We start from the raw sequence: 16,685 nt of genomic DNA on the forward strand, positions 1-16,685 counted from the left end.
GGTTTGGGGCTAGGTCTGGGCTTCTGTCTGGTCCATTCAGGTTTAAATGCATTGTGCACTAGCAGGATATTGCATTAACACAGTGGCATCACTGTCCAGCAGCGCACTGCTCCGTGATAGGAGAGGCAGAGGTAAGCTCAACACCACGGTGAGTGGTGGAGCTGCCAAGAGGATTTTCCCCAAATTAGTCTTGCATGTGCAGACCTTCCTCTGCAGCGCTGCGAAGGACGGTCTGGCTATTCCACACAGCATTCCTGTATGGGAGAAAAACGTGCTCTGGTTCATTGGCATTTCTTTAAACCAATCACAATTGCCTTGGGCAGCGCTAAGCTCCGGACGGAGCAACGGCGCCTCTGCTAAATAGCCTTGGGAAGAAACTTGTTTTGGTGGAACATGTCTACATTCAAAAGTTGTTTTAGTCGTGCAACAGAAAACTCTGATTGGACAGATAGTCTAGCTAGCTGTCTGGATTTACCCTGCAGAGATCTGAGGAGCAGTTAACCATAGTCAACACGCCAACACAAAGGAAGAGGAAGGTGACGGACATCCGGCGGAATTTCCGGCAGCACCGGAGCAATCCCAGAAGTGGAACGTGGTGGATATAGACTAACCCCAAATCAACTCATTGAAAAAACTTGGTTTTCCTCTACTGTTTCCTTCTTCCCGTTTCCATATGTGGATGTTGATCACACGGGTATGAGTGGAGGTGCGTGCAGCTCTATAACAGGCCTGTCCAGAGGTTGTAGCAGGCTGTGTTGATGACAGATTCCAGGTGATGATACATGGACACCAGCTGGGGAGGGGGGCTGCTGCCGGCTGGCTGCTGCGACGGCAGTGGCTCCCGAAACACAACCTTTAGACTCTGTAGGAGGAACGTAACGGAGAAGAAGCATTGCTCATATGTTTGCACAACTATACTTTAATATTATAAATCATATAAATTAAATAACTCACTGTTTTTCCAGCTTGGGAGTCCAAAAAGACCAAAACAAAGCAGTCTGTGAACTTCTGGTTCAGAACAGCCTGAAACGAAGATGGCAGATAAGATGGAGATTTAAAAGTCTGCTTACAAGGATTGATTCTTTTGATCTTCTTTTTTTTGGTGACAATAAAAAGGGGTCTGAGTCCCCAATTCAATACTTTTTAGGCACCAACCTAATTGCCTCTAAAGTATTGAGTCTCGAAAAATGCCTCATCATTCAAAACCCAATTTCAATACCTAAGGGGTAAATCTCATCAAGAGTCAGTGAGCCAATCAGCACGCAGGATGCTTCTAGTTACATTAAACTCATTTAGTTTGTCTTAATCTTCACATCCAAATACATTACAGCAATTATTGTTGTTATTTACAGGGCTCCAGGTCCATTCTTTATCTTTTCTTTTGTTTTTATATCCTGTCTTTCCCTTACTATAGGCAAGGCTGTTTTAACCACACCCCTTGTTAGGTATTGGTTAATTCAATTCTATTTCTTTTCTTTATTTTACTATTAATCCAATTTGAAGATAAGATTCCCTCAGTTAGGCTGTATGTAACCGTCAAATTGATGATTTGTAGAGATAATATAGGACCTATTAATCCTAAAAAAGGTGGAGGACACACCTTGGTTCTCCCACTCAATTCCGACCTGAATGATGGCGTCACCAAGGTGAAGAATTCGTTGGAGGAAGAAAGTCAAAACCAAGAAGCCTAGAGGCCACGTCGTAAATCACCCTGGATTGGTTTGATATTCTTTTTTGTGGGGTGTGTATTTTATTTTGAACACTGTAATACTTCAATGTATTTTTTACAAGAAAGGATTAGGGGTTAGGAAAAATCAAAAGTTGTAAAGACAATAATTAATAGATGATAGTGTTTATGGAGGGTATTTATTGGTTCTTTTCATAGTAGTTAATAATATATCAGGCCAGCCAGCCAGATCCGGGAAGTTCTAGCGAAACTACCTCTCTTATGACCTGCTTTATTTATAGTTAAGTGTTATAGTTTGCGGGCTTCCTCCTTTGACACATGTGCTCCCCCTTTCTATTACTGTTTCTATTACTGTTACTATTACTATTACTATGTGTGAGCCGTCAGAAATGCTTGTACTAATCTAGTTTGGGAGTTACTCCCGAGTCTTATCTTTTTCCCCATTTTTTGGAGAACGTTGGCACCAAGACCGTTGCAGTGTGCCGTGGTCTGTGCTGCTGAGCTCAGCGATGCCCTGCAATGTATGTGCGTGCTGACCCTGCAGCTTCCGCTACATCCAGTACTGTCATTATTAATGTGATACTATGCCACTGTTCATCACACCCAACCGTCGTCAGACACTACCAAGGTGGTGCGGGTTCTTCCCAAGAGGGAGTTTTTCCTCGCCACTGTTGCACTACTTGCTCTTGAGGGAATTACTGGAATTGTTGGAATTGTTGGGGCTTTGTAAATTATAGAGTGTGGTCTAGATACTCTATCTGTAAAGTGTTCGAGATAACTTATGTTATGATTTGATACTATATAATAATTGATTGATTGAATTGAATTTACCAAGATCTAATAATGTCTGTGATTGGCTGTCTATCGCCTCAGCGGTTGTGATTGGTGTAAAGCCCGCCTCAGCGGTTGTGATTGGTGCCTCGATTTTGGGTTTGAATGGGCTCTTGGCCAGACTGACTTGCAGAGCAAATCTCAAATTTGCCGGAAGTTCGTCAGGGTTTACCCAGGCTAAAAAGTACTATTACTTTGATGAACTTTTTCTTACGTTATAACAATCTACTCTAGTAAAAGTACAAAGTAGCTCATTAAAATGTACTCAGAGTAGAAGTTACTTTGATACTTTTTAACAGCGGGAGGACATATACTTCTTTATATTTATACTTCTATAATATCTTATTTATAGGTATTATACTTAGACAACGTTAGAGAGCTTTTTTATTAATTTTGTTTACTCAGTAACGGATGTGATTTAAAGGGGAACTATACAGGGTTGTTTGTTTAGCTTAATTTACCTTAACTGAACAGCTTCGGAGTCATTGGAATGGTTATATGACTTTTTTTCAGGTTGAATGGTGGTCGTCTCGCTTCCCCATAGCGCCTTTGAGTGAAAAAACCACCCTTGCAACACAGCGTCAGGAAGTATGGCGTGGTATCAGGTCTCGTGAATTGCTTCACGGCACGTTACAAAAACGCCCATTCAGGAACCGGCTAACAAGGTAGCGATGGAGTTTTTCACACTATCATCATGGCTGAGCCGGCAAAAAAAGAGGCAGAAAGCTAGGAAAGCATTGTCGGAGGAGTAGAGAAAGAGGAAACGGCAGACTGACCGAGCGAGGAGTCAGACACGAGTAAACATAGGAGCTGCCAAATATCTATTCCGAAGCTGTAGGGGGAGCTCTATAGAGAAACCTGCCGGCAAAAAGCGAGAAAACTGCACAGCGCCTCTTTAAAATGTAGCAAAGTAATACTTCAAACTAAACATACTTGAGTAAAAGCAAAAGATTTTAAACGACTTTTAAAAAGTAAAAGTACACAAAAAAGAACTACTCAGTTACAGTAACGTGAGGAATTGTAATTCGTTACTTTCCACCTCAGAAAAAAAGTATAGTTTAAGAACCGGTATCAAAGTCACAGTATCGAATATTTTTGAAGGATACACAGCCCTTATTAATACAGTAGATATGAACCAAACGGCGGCGAATTGTGCGGAGCTTCTGACTCGAGGTATCGTTTCTTGACCCAAATTCCTTTTTTTAAAGGGCGTAGATGTGGAAGACCGGGCTTTTTTGGGAGGGGGGCTTAAAGAGACTGCCGCTAAAATGGAGAGTTTCAGACAGAGGCTGAATACAGGTTTATTCAGACAGACAGTATGAAAAAAAAGAATGTTTTTTCAACAAAAAAGCAATGTACACATGTTCTAGTAGAAACCCAAAATACAAGTATGAACCTGAAAAAATATGAGCATAATATTGGACCCTCAATAAGATTGAAACGCAAATGAGTCAGGATTGTACGGAAACCAAAGGCTGTCGGAAAGAGCAGAAAGACTATATTAAGATGTCTAAAGCACAACAGGGTAGTCATGTAAAGTATAAGTGATTTGATTGGCACTAAATACTACACTTCCCATGAGTCTCAGTGGTAGCTGCTAAGGAGAGACTCCAGCCAGAGCTCTTAAATCAGAGTTGTATTACACAGTAGGGCTGCACAATTAATCGCAATTAAATTGAAAGCACAATGTGGACTAGTGCAATATCCAAATCACAGGTCCTCGCAAAAATCACACTATAATAATTTTTTTTTTATATATATATTTTTCAATGAAAATGAGAATGATGCAAAATGATAGTTCCCTCCAATATCGTGAAACATATCGAAATCGCGATGTCAGTGAAAATAATTACAATTAGATATTTTCCTCATACCGTGCAGTCCTAGTGCACAGAAAGCCTTGTCGTCAGGAACAACCACTGCACCACAGTGAACGTAGTGATCAGGGAACATCACTCATTGCACACAAAACAGTTCCAAAAATGTATAAAAAAAATATACATTTGACAAAAAAAGGCTGCAGCTAATAAACTGGATAACAAGGACAGGACAGCAGTGAGAGATCCGGCTGTGGTCCCAGTCTCTGAAAATAAGGCACATCCTTTTCACCTCCAGCTTTCTCATTTACTTAATGAATGAGTCATCTCAAAGTCTGCAGGATCCCATAATTGTCCTCCTCAAGATTAAAATAATCCCTCCAGAGTCCTTTTGTACATTTAACCCTTGTGTTGTCTTGCCACCGACCCTGTGCTCTCGGGTCAAAATAGAAAATGAAGTGGTCGGGTTGGCTCAATAATTGAAAATTAATGTTTTTGTCGTGTTTTTTGACGTTTGACACGTTTTCCCCACCACCAACTTCTAACCACTATAGTTTAACGCTTATTTTTGGAATTAATGGTCAATAATAATAATATGAACTTATACCTACAGTATTTTTTCAGTAAAAAAATGTAATTATGAATTATTTTGACTAATATTAAAGGAACGGATGTTGGATGGATAATCAGAGACTGGTGTATGTCAAAGTCTACTCAGGATACTGTTTAAACCATTTACATTTATTTTTTTCTCCAAATGCTATACAATTGAATAAAACACAGGTAAACAACAAGGTAAAACCAGGTAAAACAACATTGGCATATATATACGTAGTGTTCAATTTCACACTAACATTCACACTTGGAGCTAATAATCTGTCACACAATGTAACACTGTTACCTCCATTTTCCATTGCAGATAGTACTGCCTCATGCCTAAGGCGAGCGTGGCTGGTCGTCATAGCGACTGCCGTGGGCGTAGTTTGGTAGCGTTGCATTTCCCCATAGACAGTTTCCCCTGACTCATTTCCTGGTTGTCCTTCTCCATAAACTCAAGGAGAAGGGTAACTTTTCCTGCTCCAGGTTTCCCACCGTGGTCAGAAAGAACAGGGGAGACTCCTTGGTTCTCTCACTATGACTCTAGAGTCACTACTCGCTCCGAAGATAATTGCCGTGACGAGCCTACTAGCTACGGTGCTCACAAGCCCAAACAAGTGTGTGCGGCCGCGACCATTGGCCGCGACGTGTGTCTGTTTTGTTTCCGGTCTGTGAAATACCCGCCCTTCAATCACTACTATTGGCCAGGCGTCCAAGGTAACGTAACCCCATTTGTTCAGGTCCTATCCCCTGACCAATCGGCTATCCTAACCTTAACCACTTGAGGTGAAATGCCTAACCGCAACCAATCGAGCTGCTTCGTAGGGCGGGTCTTGGCGTGGCCATAATGGGATTCGTACATTGACATATATATTAATGGACCAATAGACCCCGTTGCTCTGGACGGAGACCAGTGAAGGCTATTAGAAGCACTTTTCCGGTGATTGCCAGCTTTACTGCGCAGCCTCCAACTGACAGAGACAGCGCAAATGTGACGTGAGCAACGTGTCTGAAAGTTGTAAGTCTTCTGGTAGCTGTGCCAAGAGAAATCTCAATCATTCCCAATCTTACAGAGACGGAGAGTGTAGGTATATGTAAGGAGATAACATAAGCACAGGCTAATTATTGCTAACTAACATGCTAGTTAACATTAGTAATTAAACCTAAACAGCTAACGTAAGTCGAAACTGCCTGCGAGCTTCTCCTGTACTATACGGTAATTCCTCTACTGTGCGACAGTAAGTCACTTGGTTATGACACAATCGTTAGCCTATTTTTACAAAAACGTCTGCTACGGAGCCATAACGTGAGGTACAAGGTAATGGAGCCTTTTATACGTTGTTGTGTTTCTTTAGAACTAAACAATGGACAAATCGAGTCTTTAAACGCTTTGGATGTAAAGTTATTCTCAGTCAAGTGACGTAAAAAAAAAATGTCGGTAAGCGGAATGCTAACAGGAGGTGATGGCCAGTTAGCAACAAAATGGCGCCATGATGGCTTGAGTTCTGAAGCAAAGCTTACCCCCTTGGATTCGTAATTTTGCTTCCGGTCTAGCTAGATCTGAAAGAAAGTTAATCTCGCGATACAAAAATTGACGGCGTTAAAATGAGTTTGCGTTAACGACATTAATAACGCGTTAAACTGACAGCCCTAATTACAACATGAAAAAAAGTCAGATATCAGCGTCTGGAAACATCGTCTGAAACATCAATATCAGTTGCATGTCGGTCTCATTTGTAGTCGTAATACAGCGAATTATATTTGGACTAGCGAAAGAAAGAACTACAACACCACGGAATAAAAAAAAAAAAAAGAGTATTAGAGGTAGAGTTACATGGACGTAGGAAAATTAAGACCGGTTTAAAATTATATAAAGGAAACACTGTTGGTGTAACATTTGGTTTAACATTTTTTATTCCTCTTTTTTATTATTATATTTACTGTTTTTTCATAGGATAAATGCTGTGAATAATGTTACATATCACAGATTGTTTACAGAAATGTCCTATTTTCAGTGGATTGTTAATTTATTTTGTATAACTTTATTTAACATGATGGTAGAAGGTGTAATATGTAGATGCTGCTGTTGAACTGAGTGAATATTGAAATATTGAGCTAAACCATTTAAAAAACAATCCCAAATCGAATCGTAATCTCAATATAGGCAGAAAAATCGCAATTTGATTTCCCCCCCCCCCAAATCCTTCAGCCCTACTTAAAACCAGAAAACACCAGTTACACATCTTTGATTGATTCATCAGAGTCAGCATTGATTCTGCTTCATGTTCTCTCATATACAAAGAGAATGGAGGAAAGGTGCATCTTCTCACCAGATACTGGATGCCGTTGTCGTCAAAGTGTCTGCAGCTCTGAGGGAAGCGGCTCAGCAGGACTTTGATCAGACTCTGGTACCAGGCCGGACTCATGGTCAGGAAACAGTCCTGCACACACACATCACAAACCTCTGTCATTCACCGGGTACATCAGGCCTTGATAAGTGCACCCAAAGGTTCATGTTGAGCGCTGACTCAAAGGATGGTGGATGAATGTCAAATGAAAAGCTTATGAGGAAATTAGGGCTGAACAATTTAAAGGTCCCATGGCATGAAAATTTCACTTTATGAGGTTTTCTAACATTAATATGAGTTCCCACAGCCTGCCTATGTCCCCCAGTGGCTAGAAATGGTGATAGGTGTAAACCGAGCCCTGGGTATCCTGCTCCGCCTTTGAGAAAATGAAAGCTCAGATGGGCCGATCTGGAATGTTCACTTTATGACGTCATAAGGGGAAAGGTTACCTCCCCTTTCTCTGCTTTGCCCCCCACCCTCCACCTTGCCCCCCTCCCCTCTCCTCCTCAATAGCATTTAAAGTTACAGACACAGAAATGGCACATTCTAAGGAAAGCTCATTGTGGGACTGGCTCTAGTGGCTGTAATTCTCACACCAAGGCTTAATTTCTGGAAAGAGACTTCAGATACAGTATTAGGGGACCACTAAGGCCTAAATAAAAGCATCCAAAAAGCAGCATGTCATAGGACCTTTAATCGTTTTCAAATCGAAATCGCGATTTAAAAGAAGGAGATTAGCTAATCGTGAAGACCGTGTTTAATCGAAAGAGAAATATTTAGTTGAATGTTTAACATCTGATTTAAACGTTTTTTTATTCCTCTTTTTATTATATTTACTGTTTTTTAATAAGATAAATGCTGGAATAATGTTACATATTACAGATTGTTTACAGAAACTGATGAATGAAAGGATTTTAATTTATTTTTTATTACTTAATTTAACATGATGGTAGAAGGTGCAATATACAGCCAAAAAAACAAATGCAAATGGAATTGTAATCGCAATATCTGGCAGGAAAAAAAATTCAAAATCTTACCAGTTGTGGGTCGATCTCCCCCACCGAGCGGCTCTGCACTGCCTCCAGCAGTTCCTCCAGCTCGCTGAAGGACAGCTTGGTCAGCTTGAGTTTGTCCAGGGCCAGGTGCTCTCCGTGGAACAGCCTCCTCCACAGGTTGTCCCTGCGGCAGTGTCCCATGGCCTGCTCCACGCTGGCCTGGATCTGTCTGCGGGCCGACGCCACTTCGTTGTGGAGCAGCGGGAACAGAGGGGAGGGGTAGAGCAGCCCCTGAGCCTCGGGGCCCGCCCCCGCTAGAGGGTAAAACTCGTTGCCGTCACTGGGAGCCAAAGTGGCTGCAGCTTCAGATGGTGTTTCCTCCCAGAGGTCCTGGTCACCGCCACGTGACCCCCCGGCCTCGGTCTGGTCCGGTGGGGGGCGGCTTCCCGGCTCACCAGGATCACGGTAGATCTGAGGAAGCTTCTTGAAACGGCGCATGTCAGCAGTGAGGCGGGGGAAGAGCTCTCTCTGACTCGTCATGATCACATAGAACCGCAACCTACACATAAAGATATATGAGAATTAAGAACGGCATTCATTTCAATTGCAGCATATGCTTCTTGAGATTATGGCCGGACTGATACATACCAGATATATCTGTATTGTTGTAGAAAGTTATTACTATGTAAAGATGACTGTTATAACCGTCAATCATTCATTAAAAGCAGGACTATGTAACTTTGGTTGAACAGCCACCACTGTGGCATCTGGCAATTACATGACATTGGAATTAAATTTCCCAACATTCTTTTACATGTTATGTGCACGTTGTCTGAAAGCTTTACGGATATGGATGAAACGGAGCAATACCACTGGAAAACGTGGAGGAAGTGTAGCCAATAGTTCAAGCGAGACAAGACCATAGGACATGACAAAGACATTTTAAAAATGGCGGAGCTAGGCTACTTACTTCGCCCAGGCACAGAGACGAACAGTTACTTTAGAACAGCTGGGAGGATATTGGACGGGAATTATATGGGAGTTGGATGGAGGCGAAGGAAAAGTAAATGTCCGGGCGAGACCGATTAGTTTGAGCCCCCTTTAGTGGATGTATTGCTTAACATTCACGCCAACATAAAGGGCGCATGGAAGTATGCAGGCAGTGATGCTTACATCGTTTGAAATGGACATGGATCTATTTTCGTACATAACAGGGAGCATAAATGAAGTTTATTAATTATTAATTAATAATTAATTAACTCATTGTACTGAAGTGCAACAATGTATTTTATTGCTTATGAATTCTATGTATTATTCCTTTTCTTTCAAAACATAGTAAGAAAGACATTTAAAGAATTATGATCAAGATAGCTGGGACAGTGTAAGAATAAACTTGTCATGGACATGTACTGTAAATCTTTTGTTTAAAATCTCTCGTCATATTTGCTGTAAAGGCGTATTCAAGTTTCAACGGTAAAGCAAGGGTCTTGTGTTGCGTACTGGTCGGTGGAATAGTTACCACTCCGAAACTCCCGGTGCATGCTGTTATTTGATTATTAATGTTTTTGCCTGGTGTCAATATGAGGCCAGTTTGTTATTTTACGGTTCTGAAAATCCAGTCACAATAGTAGGCTAATCATTTTTTGGTCCATATTTCAGTTCAAGCTGGCAAGTCAACGCAACAAATCTGAACTTTCGCAGTGCCCCCGCTCAGCTTGGCACAAAACAACCGTAAACGCAGAGCCGTCGCAACACACCCCATAGTTGTGACGTCCAAATGAAGCTCCGTGAAGCATTTTCTTTATTCTCTGAGCCCACTAGATGGCGCTCTCTGTTTAACAAAGGGTTGGAAGCACACCAGTCTATATCGACGACATTCCACTTCCGGGATTGTTCAGGTGCTGCCGGAAATTCTGTCGGATGTCCGTGATTTCCAGCCATATGTCCGTCACCTTCCTCTTTCTTTGTTTTGGCGTTCTAAACTCCGGTGGATTTATGAGGACTATGGCTTTGACTCAGAACTTCGTTATTCGAATATAATTTGAATATTAAAAAAAAATAATGATATTCAAACGAATATTAGGCAGCTCTTAATATTCAAACCTGTTATGGGCAATTTTTTTTGTAAATGTGTTTGCTTGTAAACGTTTTCAATTCAGATTCCGAGGCTTTTTCACGCATTTCAAAATGTAACTACACGTCGCGGCTACGCACGTCACTCGGCCGTGGCTTGCACCTTTCCTTTTCGAGGCTATTTTGCAGAGGCACTGTGGCTTCGTCTGGTGCTTAGCACCACCCAAGACGATTGTGATTGGTTTAAAGAAATGCCAATAAAGAAGTTTTTCTCCCATCCTGGAATGCTGTGTGGATTAGCCAGACCTTCCTCCGCAGCGCTGTGGAGGAAGGTCTTGTAATGCGAGACACACTGAATTGTCATTCTTTGAGCCTTTTTCTTTAAACCAAGAGCGCCATCTAGTTGGGTCAACAAATACAACTATTGGTTCAAAAAGCTAAATTTGGACATCACTACCATATGCCTTGTGTTGTTTATTTTTCAACTGTAAAATGTCCTGCTCAGTGCAATTATTTACTAACCTAAAGGTAGCTTTATCAAAAACGAAATGTTAGCATTATGTGTTTCTATAAAAAGAATTTAAAATATATTTAGCAAAATATAGTTTGATTTTATTTAAACTTAAATATCAATATCGGCATCAACCTAAAAATCCAGTATCAATCAGACTACTTTAGATAATCAATATGGACAATTGATATCTATGACCAAACTAAGGCTGCTATGAACTATTATTTTCATAGTCAAGTACCAATTTTTTGCAATTAATCAATTAATAAATACAATTTGAGAAAAAAAATCAGCCAAGTGGAAATCTTTTTGCTTTTATGGGCTCACGCTTTATGTCTTCCTTAATCCGTTCTTTCATATCTCTTTACCTTAGCAGATGCCTCTCCCCGTCAGACTGTTCCTCGAATGGAGCGGCATTATGGCACACCACCAGCGACACGTCAAAGTCATCATGGTGGTGCAGGCCCTCCAGATCCTTGTAAGAACCCGAACTAAAGCAAGAAAGAAGAGAAGAAAGAGTAGGTTGAAATTAAGCGGTTTATTCTGATTCAGAAAACGTTATTAATCCCCAAGGGGCAATTCATTTTTCCAGTCTATCCCATCTATCCATGTAATAAATAAGTACGACAACAATCAGCATGGACATCAACATCAACATGCCAGTGGCAAAAAAAAGCATAGATCAGATCAATGGTTTGTATTCAGTAGCCTAATGGCCAAAGGAATGAAAGAATTCACATTCCGATTTGTTTGACATAATAGGGTTAAACTAAAGGGCCGACCTGATTGCATAACAAAAAGTTCACTAAAAAGTGCGTGGTCAGGTTGAGTTATTTTTTCAGTTTTCTGAACTAGGGCTGCACAACAAACTGGGTGTTAAATTTAAAACAAATGGAAGGGAAATCATTTCTAACAATCTTTTATTAAACAAATTGAAGACTGAATTGAATATAAAGACAGCACTAAAAAAGAAAAACAGTTACATTTTAATGTGCAGTGCTCTACTAATATTTTCTTTCTCAAAAAATCTCGTAGCGTCTATCGTGGTATGTTGCAACCTTTCGTGATATTTGTATTGTGCCAGTTGATATTGCGATGATGATTAAAAAAAATTATATATTGTGCAGCCCTATTCTGTATCTTCCACAGAGAGCTGAGGTCTCTCTGCTGGACTCCAGTGATCTTGGAGCAGACCTGGAATAGTTTTTGTCATTCACAGACAACCCATTAAGTCATGAGAATTAGGGGTGGGTCTAAACCTGGTTCTATTAAGGACCCGATTCCAAATTTCTCAAAACCCCAAAATCAATAAGGTCCGAGCTTATCGATACTGCAATCGAGACTAGTGGATCATATAACGTTATGTCTAAAAATAGATACGTGCAAGAATCGGAACAATGATTTACGAGCACAGTGTGTGCGTAAAGACCAGAGGTAAAAATGACTCCCCCCGCCACAAATCATTCAAAACTCAGTCGGACTGGATACCGAGAGCACCGCTCTGTGGGCCGCTTAATCAGCAACAGAGAGAGAAGAAATCAAACAGTCACAGACCCACAGTTTTTGCAATAGAAGCAATAATAGTTCTGTTAAGTTGAAGAATTTGTCGTCTCGTCTTACCACCAAATAATAGAAAAGTATCGATAATGGTATCGATAAAGACTCGGATCGTTAAGCAGTCTCGAAAATGCTATCAATATCAATAATAATTAAAGATCCCCATCCCTAATGAGAATATATGCATTCTGCGATTCTGATGTATTTTCACCTGTTCCACAGAGCCACTAGTGCATACTCGTGCAGGTCAGGCGTCCCTTTCTTGTCGGTGGCGACTGCAGCTTTGGACATGCGGAGCGGCTTCATGCCGTAGGTGCTGGCGTGGTCCGTGATGTAGTTGTAGAGCTGATGAGCAGTTATCATCCCCGTGGAGATGGACAAGCTCCCTGATGTACACAAGGATCAGAGGCTCTCATGAAGATAATCACATAGCTTTTAAAACCCTTCATGCGAAAACATGATGCTTATATCTTTCTTTTATCTCTTCAATGACTCAGAAATAACTCCTCCTAAGACAGAAACAGCAGTGATACACACATACATAGTGGAAAGGAAAACAAATGAAAGCAGTTTGGATTTATATCATCTCTTTTGTGTGACAGTGGAACATTTTGAAATCCTAAATCCACCGGAGTTTAGAACGCCAAAACAAAGAAAGAGGAAGGTGACGGACATATGGCTGGAAATCACGGACATCCGGCAGAATTTCCGGCAGCACCTGAACAATCCCGGAAGTGGAATGTTGTCGATATAGACTGGTGTGCTTCCAACCCTTTGTTAAACAGAGAGCGGCATCTAGTGGGCTCAGAGAATAAAGAAAATGCTTCACGGAGCTTCATTTGGACGTCACTACTATGGGGTGTGTTGCGACGGCTCTGCGTTTACGGTTGTTTTGTGCCAAGCTGAGCGGGGGCACTGCGAAAGTTCAGATTTGTTGCGTTGACTTGCCACAGCTTGAAATCCCTTTTTTTGGCCAGCAGTGAGCTGGAGGAGACACCGGACATTTAGCGCAGGTTAATAGCCAGTCCCTCCAGAAAAACGCGATTATGTGATCGCATAATTAAATGCATAATCAGCCAAAGTATGCATATTGATGCGGGGGCCGCATTTTTTTCAAATACGCCGCACTTTCGACGCAAAAATTGCCGATTTCCGTGCAAAATATGCAGGGCTTGCATGATTTGATAATCCCATCATTTTCGTTGCAAAAAAGTCACATATACTTTAGCAGAAAGTTGAAAAATGTGGCGATTACTTCACACAAGAGCAGCCATTTTCCCCTGTTACCATGGAAATGTTATGAAGTGACGTAATTACGCGACATGAACATCATTGAAAAGCAGGGTGTTGGGGGGGAAATCCCTTTTTTTTCTCTTTTTCATCAAACTGCAGTTTTTGCAAGTTCCCGCAATTTCATCGCATAAAATTGCATAAATATCCCGCATATTCCATCGCATTTTTTAAGAAAATGTGCCGCATAATCAAGGATTTTTGCCCGCAACAATCACAAAAAAACTCAGCATTTTCTGGAAGGACTGAATAGCTAGACTCACAACTGAGACCCACGCCAACATTACTGTCTTTAAGAAGCTGTAGCGGGCTGGCTTCTATAGATAGGAGGAGATATGATATGAGATATGAGAGGAGTTTTTCCTCGCCACTGTCGCACTGAATGCATGCTCTTGGGGGAATTACTGGAATTGTTGGGTCTTTGTAAATTATAGAGTGTGGTCTAGACCTACTCTATCTGTAAAGTGTCTTGAGATAACTCTTGTTATGAATTGATACTATAAATAAAATTGAATTGAATAGACATCGGTATCATATGAAAGTAGAAGGCCTAAGGCCTGATATGACATGACATGCTAGTGTTTCAGAAATGGGGATAAATAATGCTCCAATGTTTGGCTAAATTTCGGTGAGGGAAAAACTGGCATTGCCATTTTCAAAGGGGTCCCTCGACCTCTCACCTCAATATGTCTGAATGAAAAGACATTATAGAGCATGGGGATGGGCATCATATACTTAAATCACAATATTTTAGGCCCTTACATGCTAAACTTTAACAAAAACGGGTCTATGGTGGGTATCTAAGGGTTAAGGAAAATACAAAAGTATATTCAAGTAAAATATAGAAGTGGAATTAGTCCACCAACAGCCACCGGAATGGAAATTGAGGATTTAAAGTAACAGTGTTGTTTGTGGTGTACCCCATGTTGGAATCACCAAGTACTGTATGTTCCTAACAGTTATAAAGGAAAAGAACTGTAGGAACTTGTTGAAAATGTTTCATGAAGTGTCATGAGGCTTCATTTGGTCATAACTACCAATAGTACACGTGAAGTGTTTTTCTGCAGAGGGTGGGGGCAGAGCATGTAGCATCCAATAGATAGCAACACAAGCAGAATTATTAGCCTTGGTGTTACTCTTTAAGTACCATTACTTACCTCCAATGCTAGGTGCACCGAAATGTGTCAGTTGCACCAAACTCCAAGTGTCAAGTATTTAAAGTTGGCCCTGAATGCTTGGTCAGATTCTTAGGCTTGTTTATGCATTTCCTAATCCAGTAGTTCTTGATATAAATCTGAAAAAACCTTTCTAACTTTAGATTTCGGCAAACTTCTTTAATTAACGCTGATGTATTGAGCATTTATTTTGTTCAATAAACCAAAGGTGTTAAAGCATGTATACATCCCCCAAACTAAAATTACTACTTTTGGTATCACTGCCGTTTGAGAAACCAGTTCCAAAGTACATGTTACTTCTAAGCATCAGCAGGATGAAATAGTCACAGGTAGAATAGCATTATTTTAGATTGTGTGATATCAATACTAGATATTGACAGATGGGGTGAGATCCTGAGGCTTAGATTCTAATGCATTGTGAAGCCAAAAACTATCTTTGTCTACACAAGAGTTTCAACTCCAGTAGCAAAACTAATCTCCTTCCTTCCGAGCAAGAACAACAATGGTGAAAAGAGCAGGGATTTATTATCTTGGACCGAGGACGAGGTGGAACTGTTACTGAAACGTATGTAAGCCTACCTAACTAATAAGACTGACTTACGTGCGTCTTCGTTTCCAAAGGTTTGAGCCCATCCAGACTATAAAGCAAACCCAGAGTTTTCAAACCAAAACGGGGGCAGTAGCGTTTCCAAATCTCCGTTTTAGGGGCTTGGAAACGCCGGAGTAGTGTGAACGTGAGGCGTAAACTAAGCAAAAGGTATTTATTTTTAAACCAAAACGTAGTAGTGTGAATGTAGCCTAAGCCAAGACAGCAGAGGTAGCTCACTCTCTACTCTTTATCCACTGTGTGTTAACCACATGGTATTCTGATGTAGCCATTTGCTCTTTTAAGCACACACCTTTAGTGAATCTGCCCATTTCTGGTGATTCTAGATTTCCCCAGCAATTGGGAGTTGCAGAGTGACTTTAAATATAACTTTACACCAAAGTCACCTTGGAAGACGTGGTTGCGGCCAAACTTGGGAATGTCCGGGTGATGGGAGATGAAGTCATCCAGGAAGTCGGTGAGCTGGTAGCCCTGGCGTAGCGTCATGTGGCAGCCAACCAAGTACTGGTGAACCACTCGCAGGTGGAAGTCGTAGCTGAAGGAGTGAACATGCATCAAGTCCCGCACCTTATCACACTCCTCAGTGAAGAGCATGGAGAGCTAAAACAGAGGGGTGGACACAGTCATTACCGGCACAGAATGACTAGCGGATAATCACAGGGCGAAAGAAGTCACACTAAACAAGTATGGCCTCAAAATCCAGAAGGTACTCTAAGTCCAACCTCAAAGCTGACCATTATCATTACACAGATCCCTAGAAAGTGAATGTCATCTGGCATATACCATACTTTCACTAAATGGTTTAACCTGTTTTGCATTTGAAGGGGAACACCCTGCCATTCCAGCTGCTCCCAGCTTTGACTGCTTTAGGCCCTGCTGCTCTGTGACTCCCATTGCTACTTGGTGAGAGCCTTTTGTTAGCAACTTTGATATCAAACAGATTCATAATAGTATTTTATTTAATTAAATCCAACATCAAAGGGGGCTGACAAAAGCATTAATTGCAAATGCCGTGAGAGGCTACGGTGTGCAGGTAATTACAGCACAATGGGAATTTAGAGCTGAATGCTACTCTCGCGCGTTTACTTTCATCTGGACCATTTGCCTGGCACCTATACAAATAGACTTTATTAAATCAAAGAGTCAAGAAAAACTGCATAGCTTTCTTTAGAAAAACTTTTATCTCTGTGTCAGTGT

General features: G+C 41.1%; 1 protein-coding gene across 5 annotated transcripts in view; it reads right to left on the reverse strand.

Moving 5' to 3' along the window:
- Positions 1–519: 519 nt before the first annotated feature.
- Positions 520–16,685, reverse strand: part of szt2 (SZT2 subunit of KICSTOR complex) — a 165,818-nt gene continuing 149,652 nt past the window's right edge. For all 5 annotated transcript variants that reach the window (XM_039812482.1, XM_039812483.1, XM_039812481.1 and 2 more), the window contains 7 exons: positions 15,875–16,088; positions 12,628–12,802; positions 11,228–11,350; positions 8,318–8,834; positions 7,263–7,373; positions 955–1,023; positions 520–862 (listed from right to left, as the gene is read on the reverse strand). In XM_039812482.1, coding sequence (XP_039668416.1) covers positions 719–862; positions 955–1,023; positions 7,263–7,373; positions 8,318–8,834; positions 11,228–11,350; positions 12,628–12,802; positions 15,875–16,088 — 1,353 coding nt within the window. In that variant the 3' untranslated portion in view covers positions 520–718. The remainder of the gene's footprint in view (positions 863–954; positions 1,024–7,262; positions 7,374–8,317; positions 8,835–11,227; positions 11,351–12,627; positions 12,803–15,874; positions 16,089–16,685) is intronic.

This window comes from Perca fluviatilis, chromosome 9 (genome assembly GCF_010015445.1).
Source record: "Perca fluviatilis chromosome 9, GENO_Pfluv_1.0, whole genome shotgun sequence".
Classification (NCBI taxonomy): domain Eukaryota; kingdom Metazoa; phylum Chordata; class Actinopteri; order Perciformes; family Percidae; genus Perca; species Perca fluviatilis.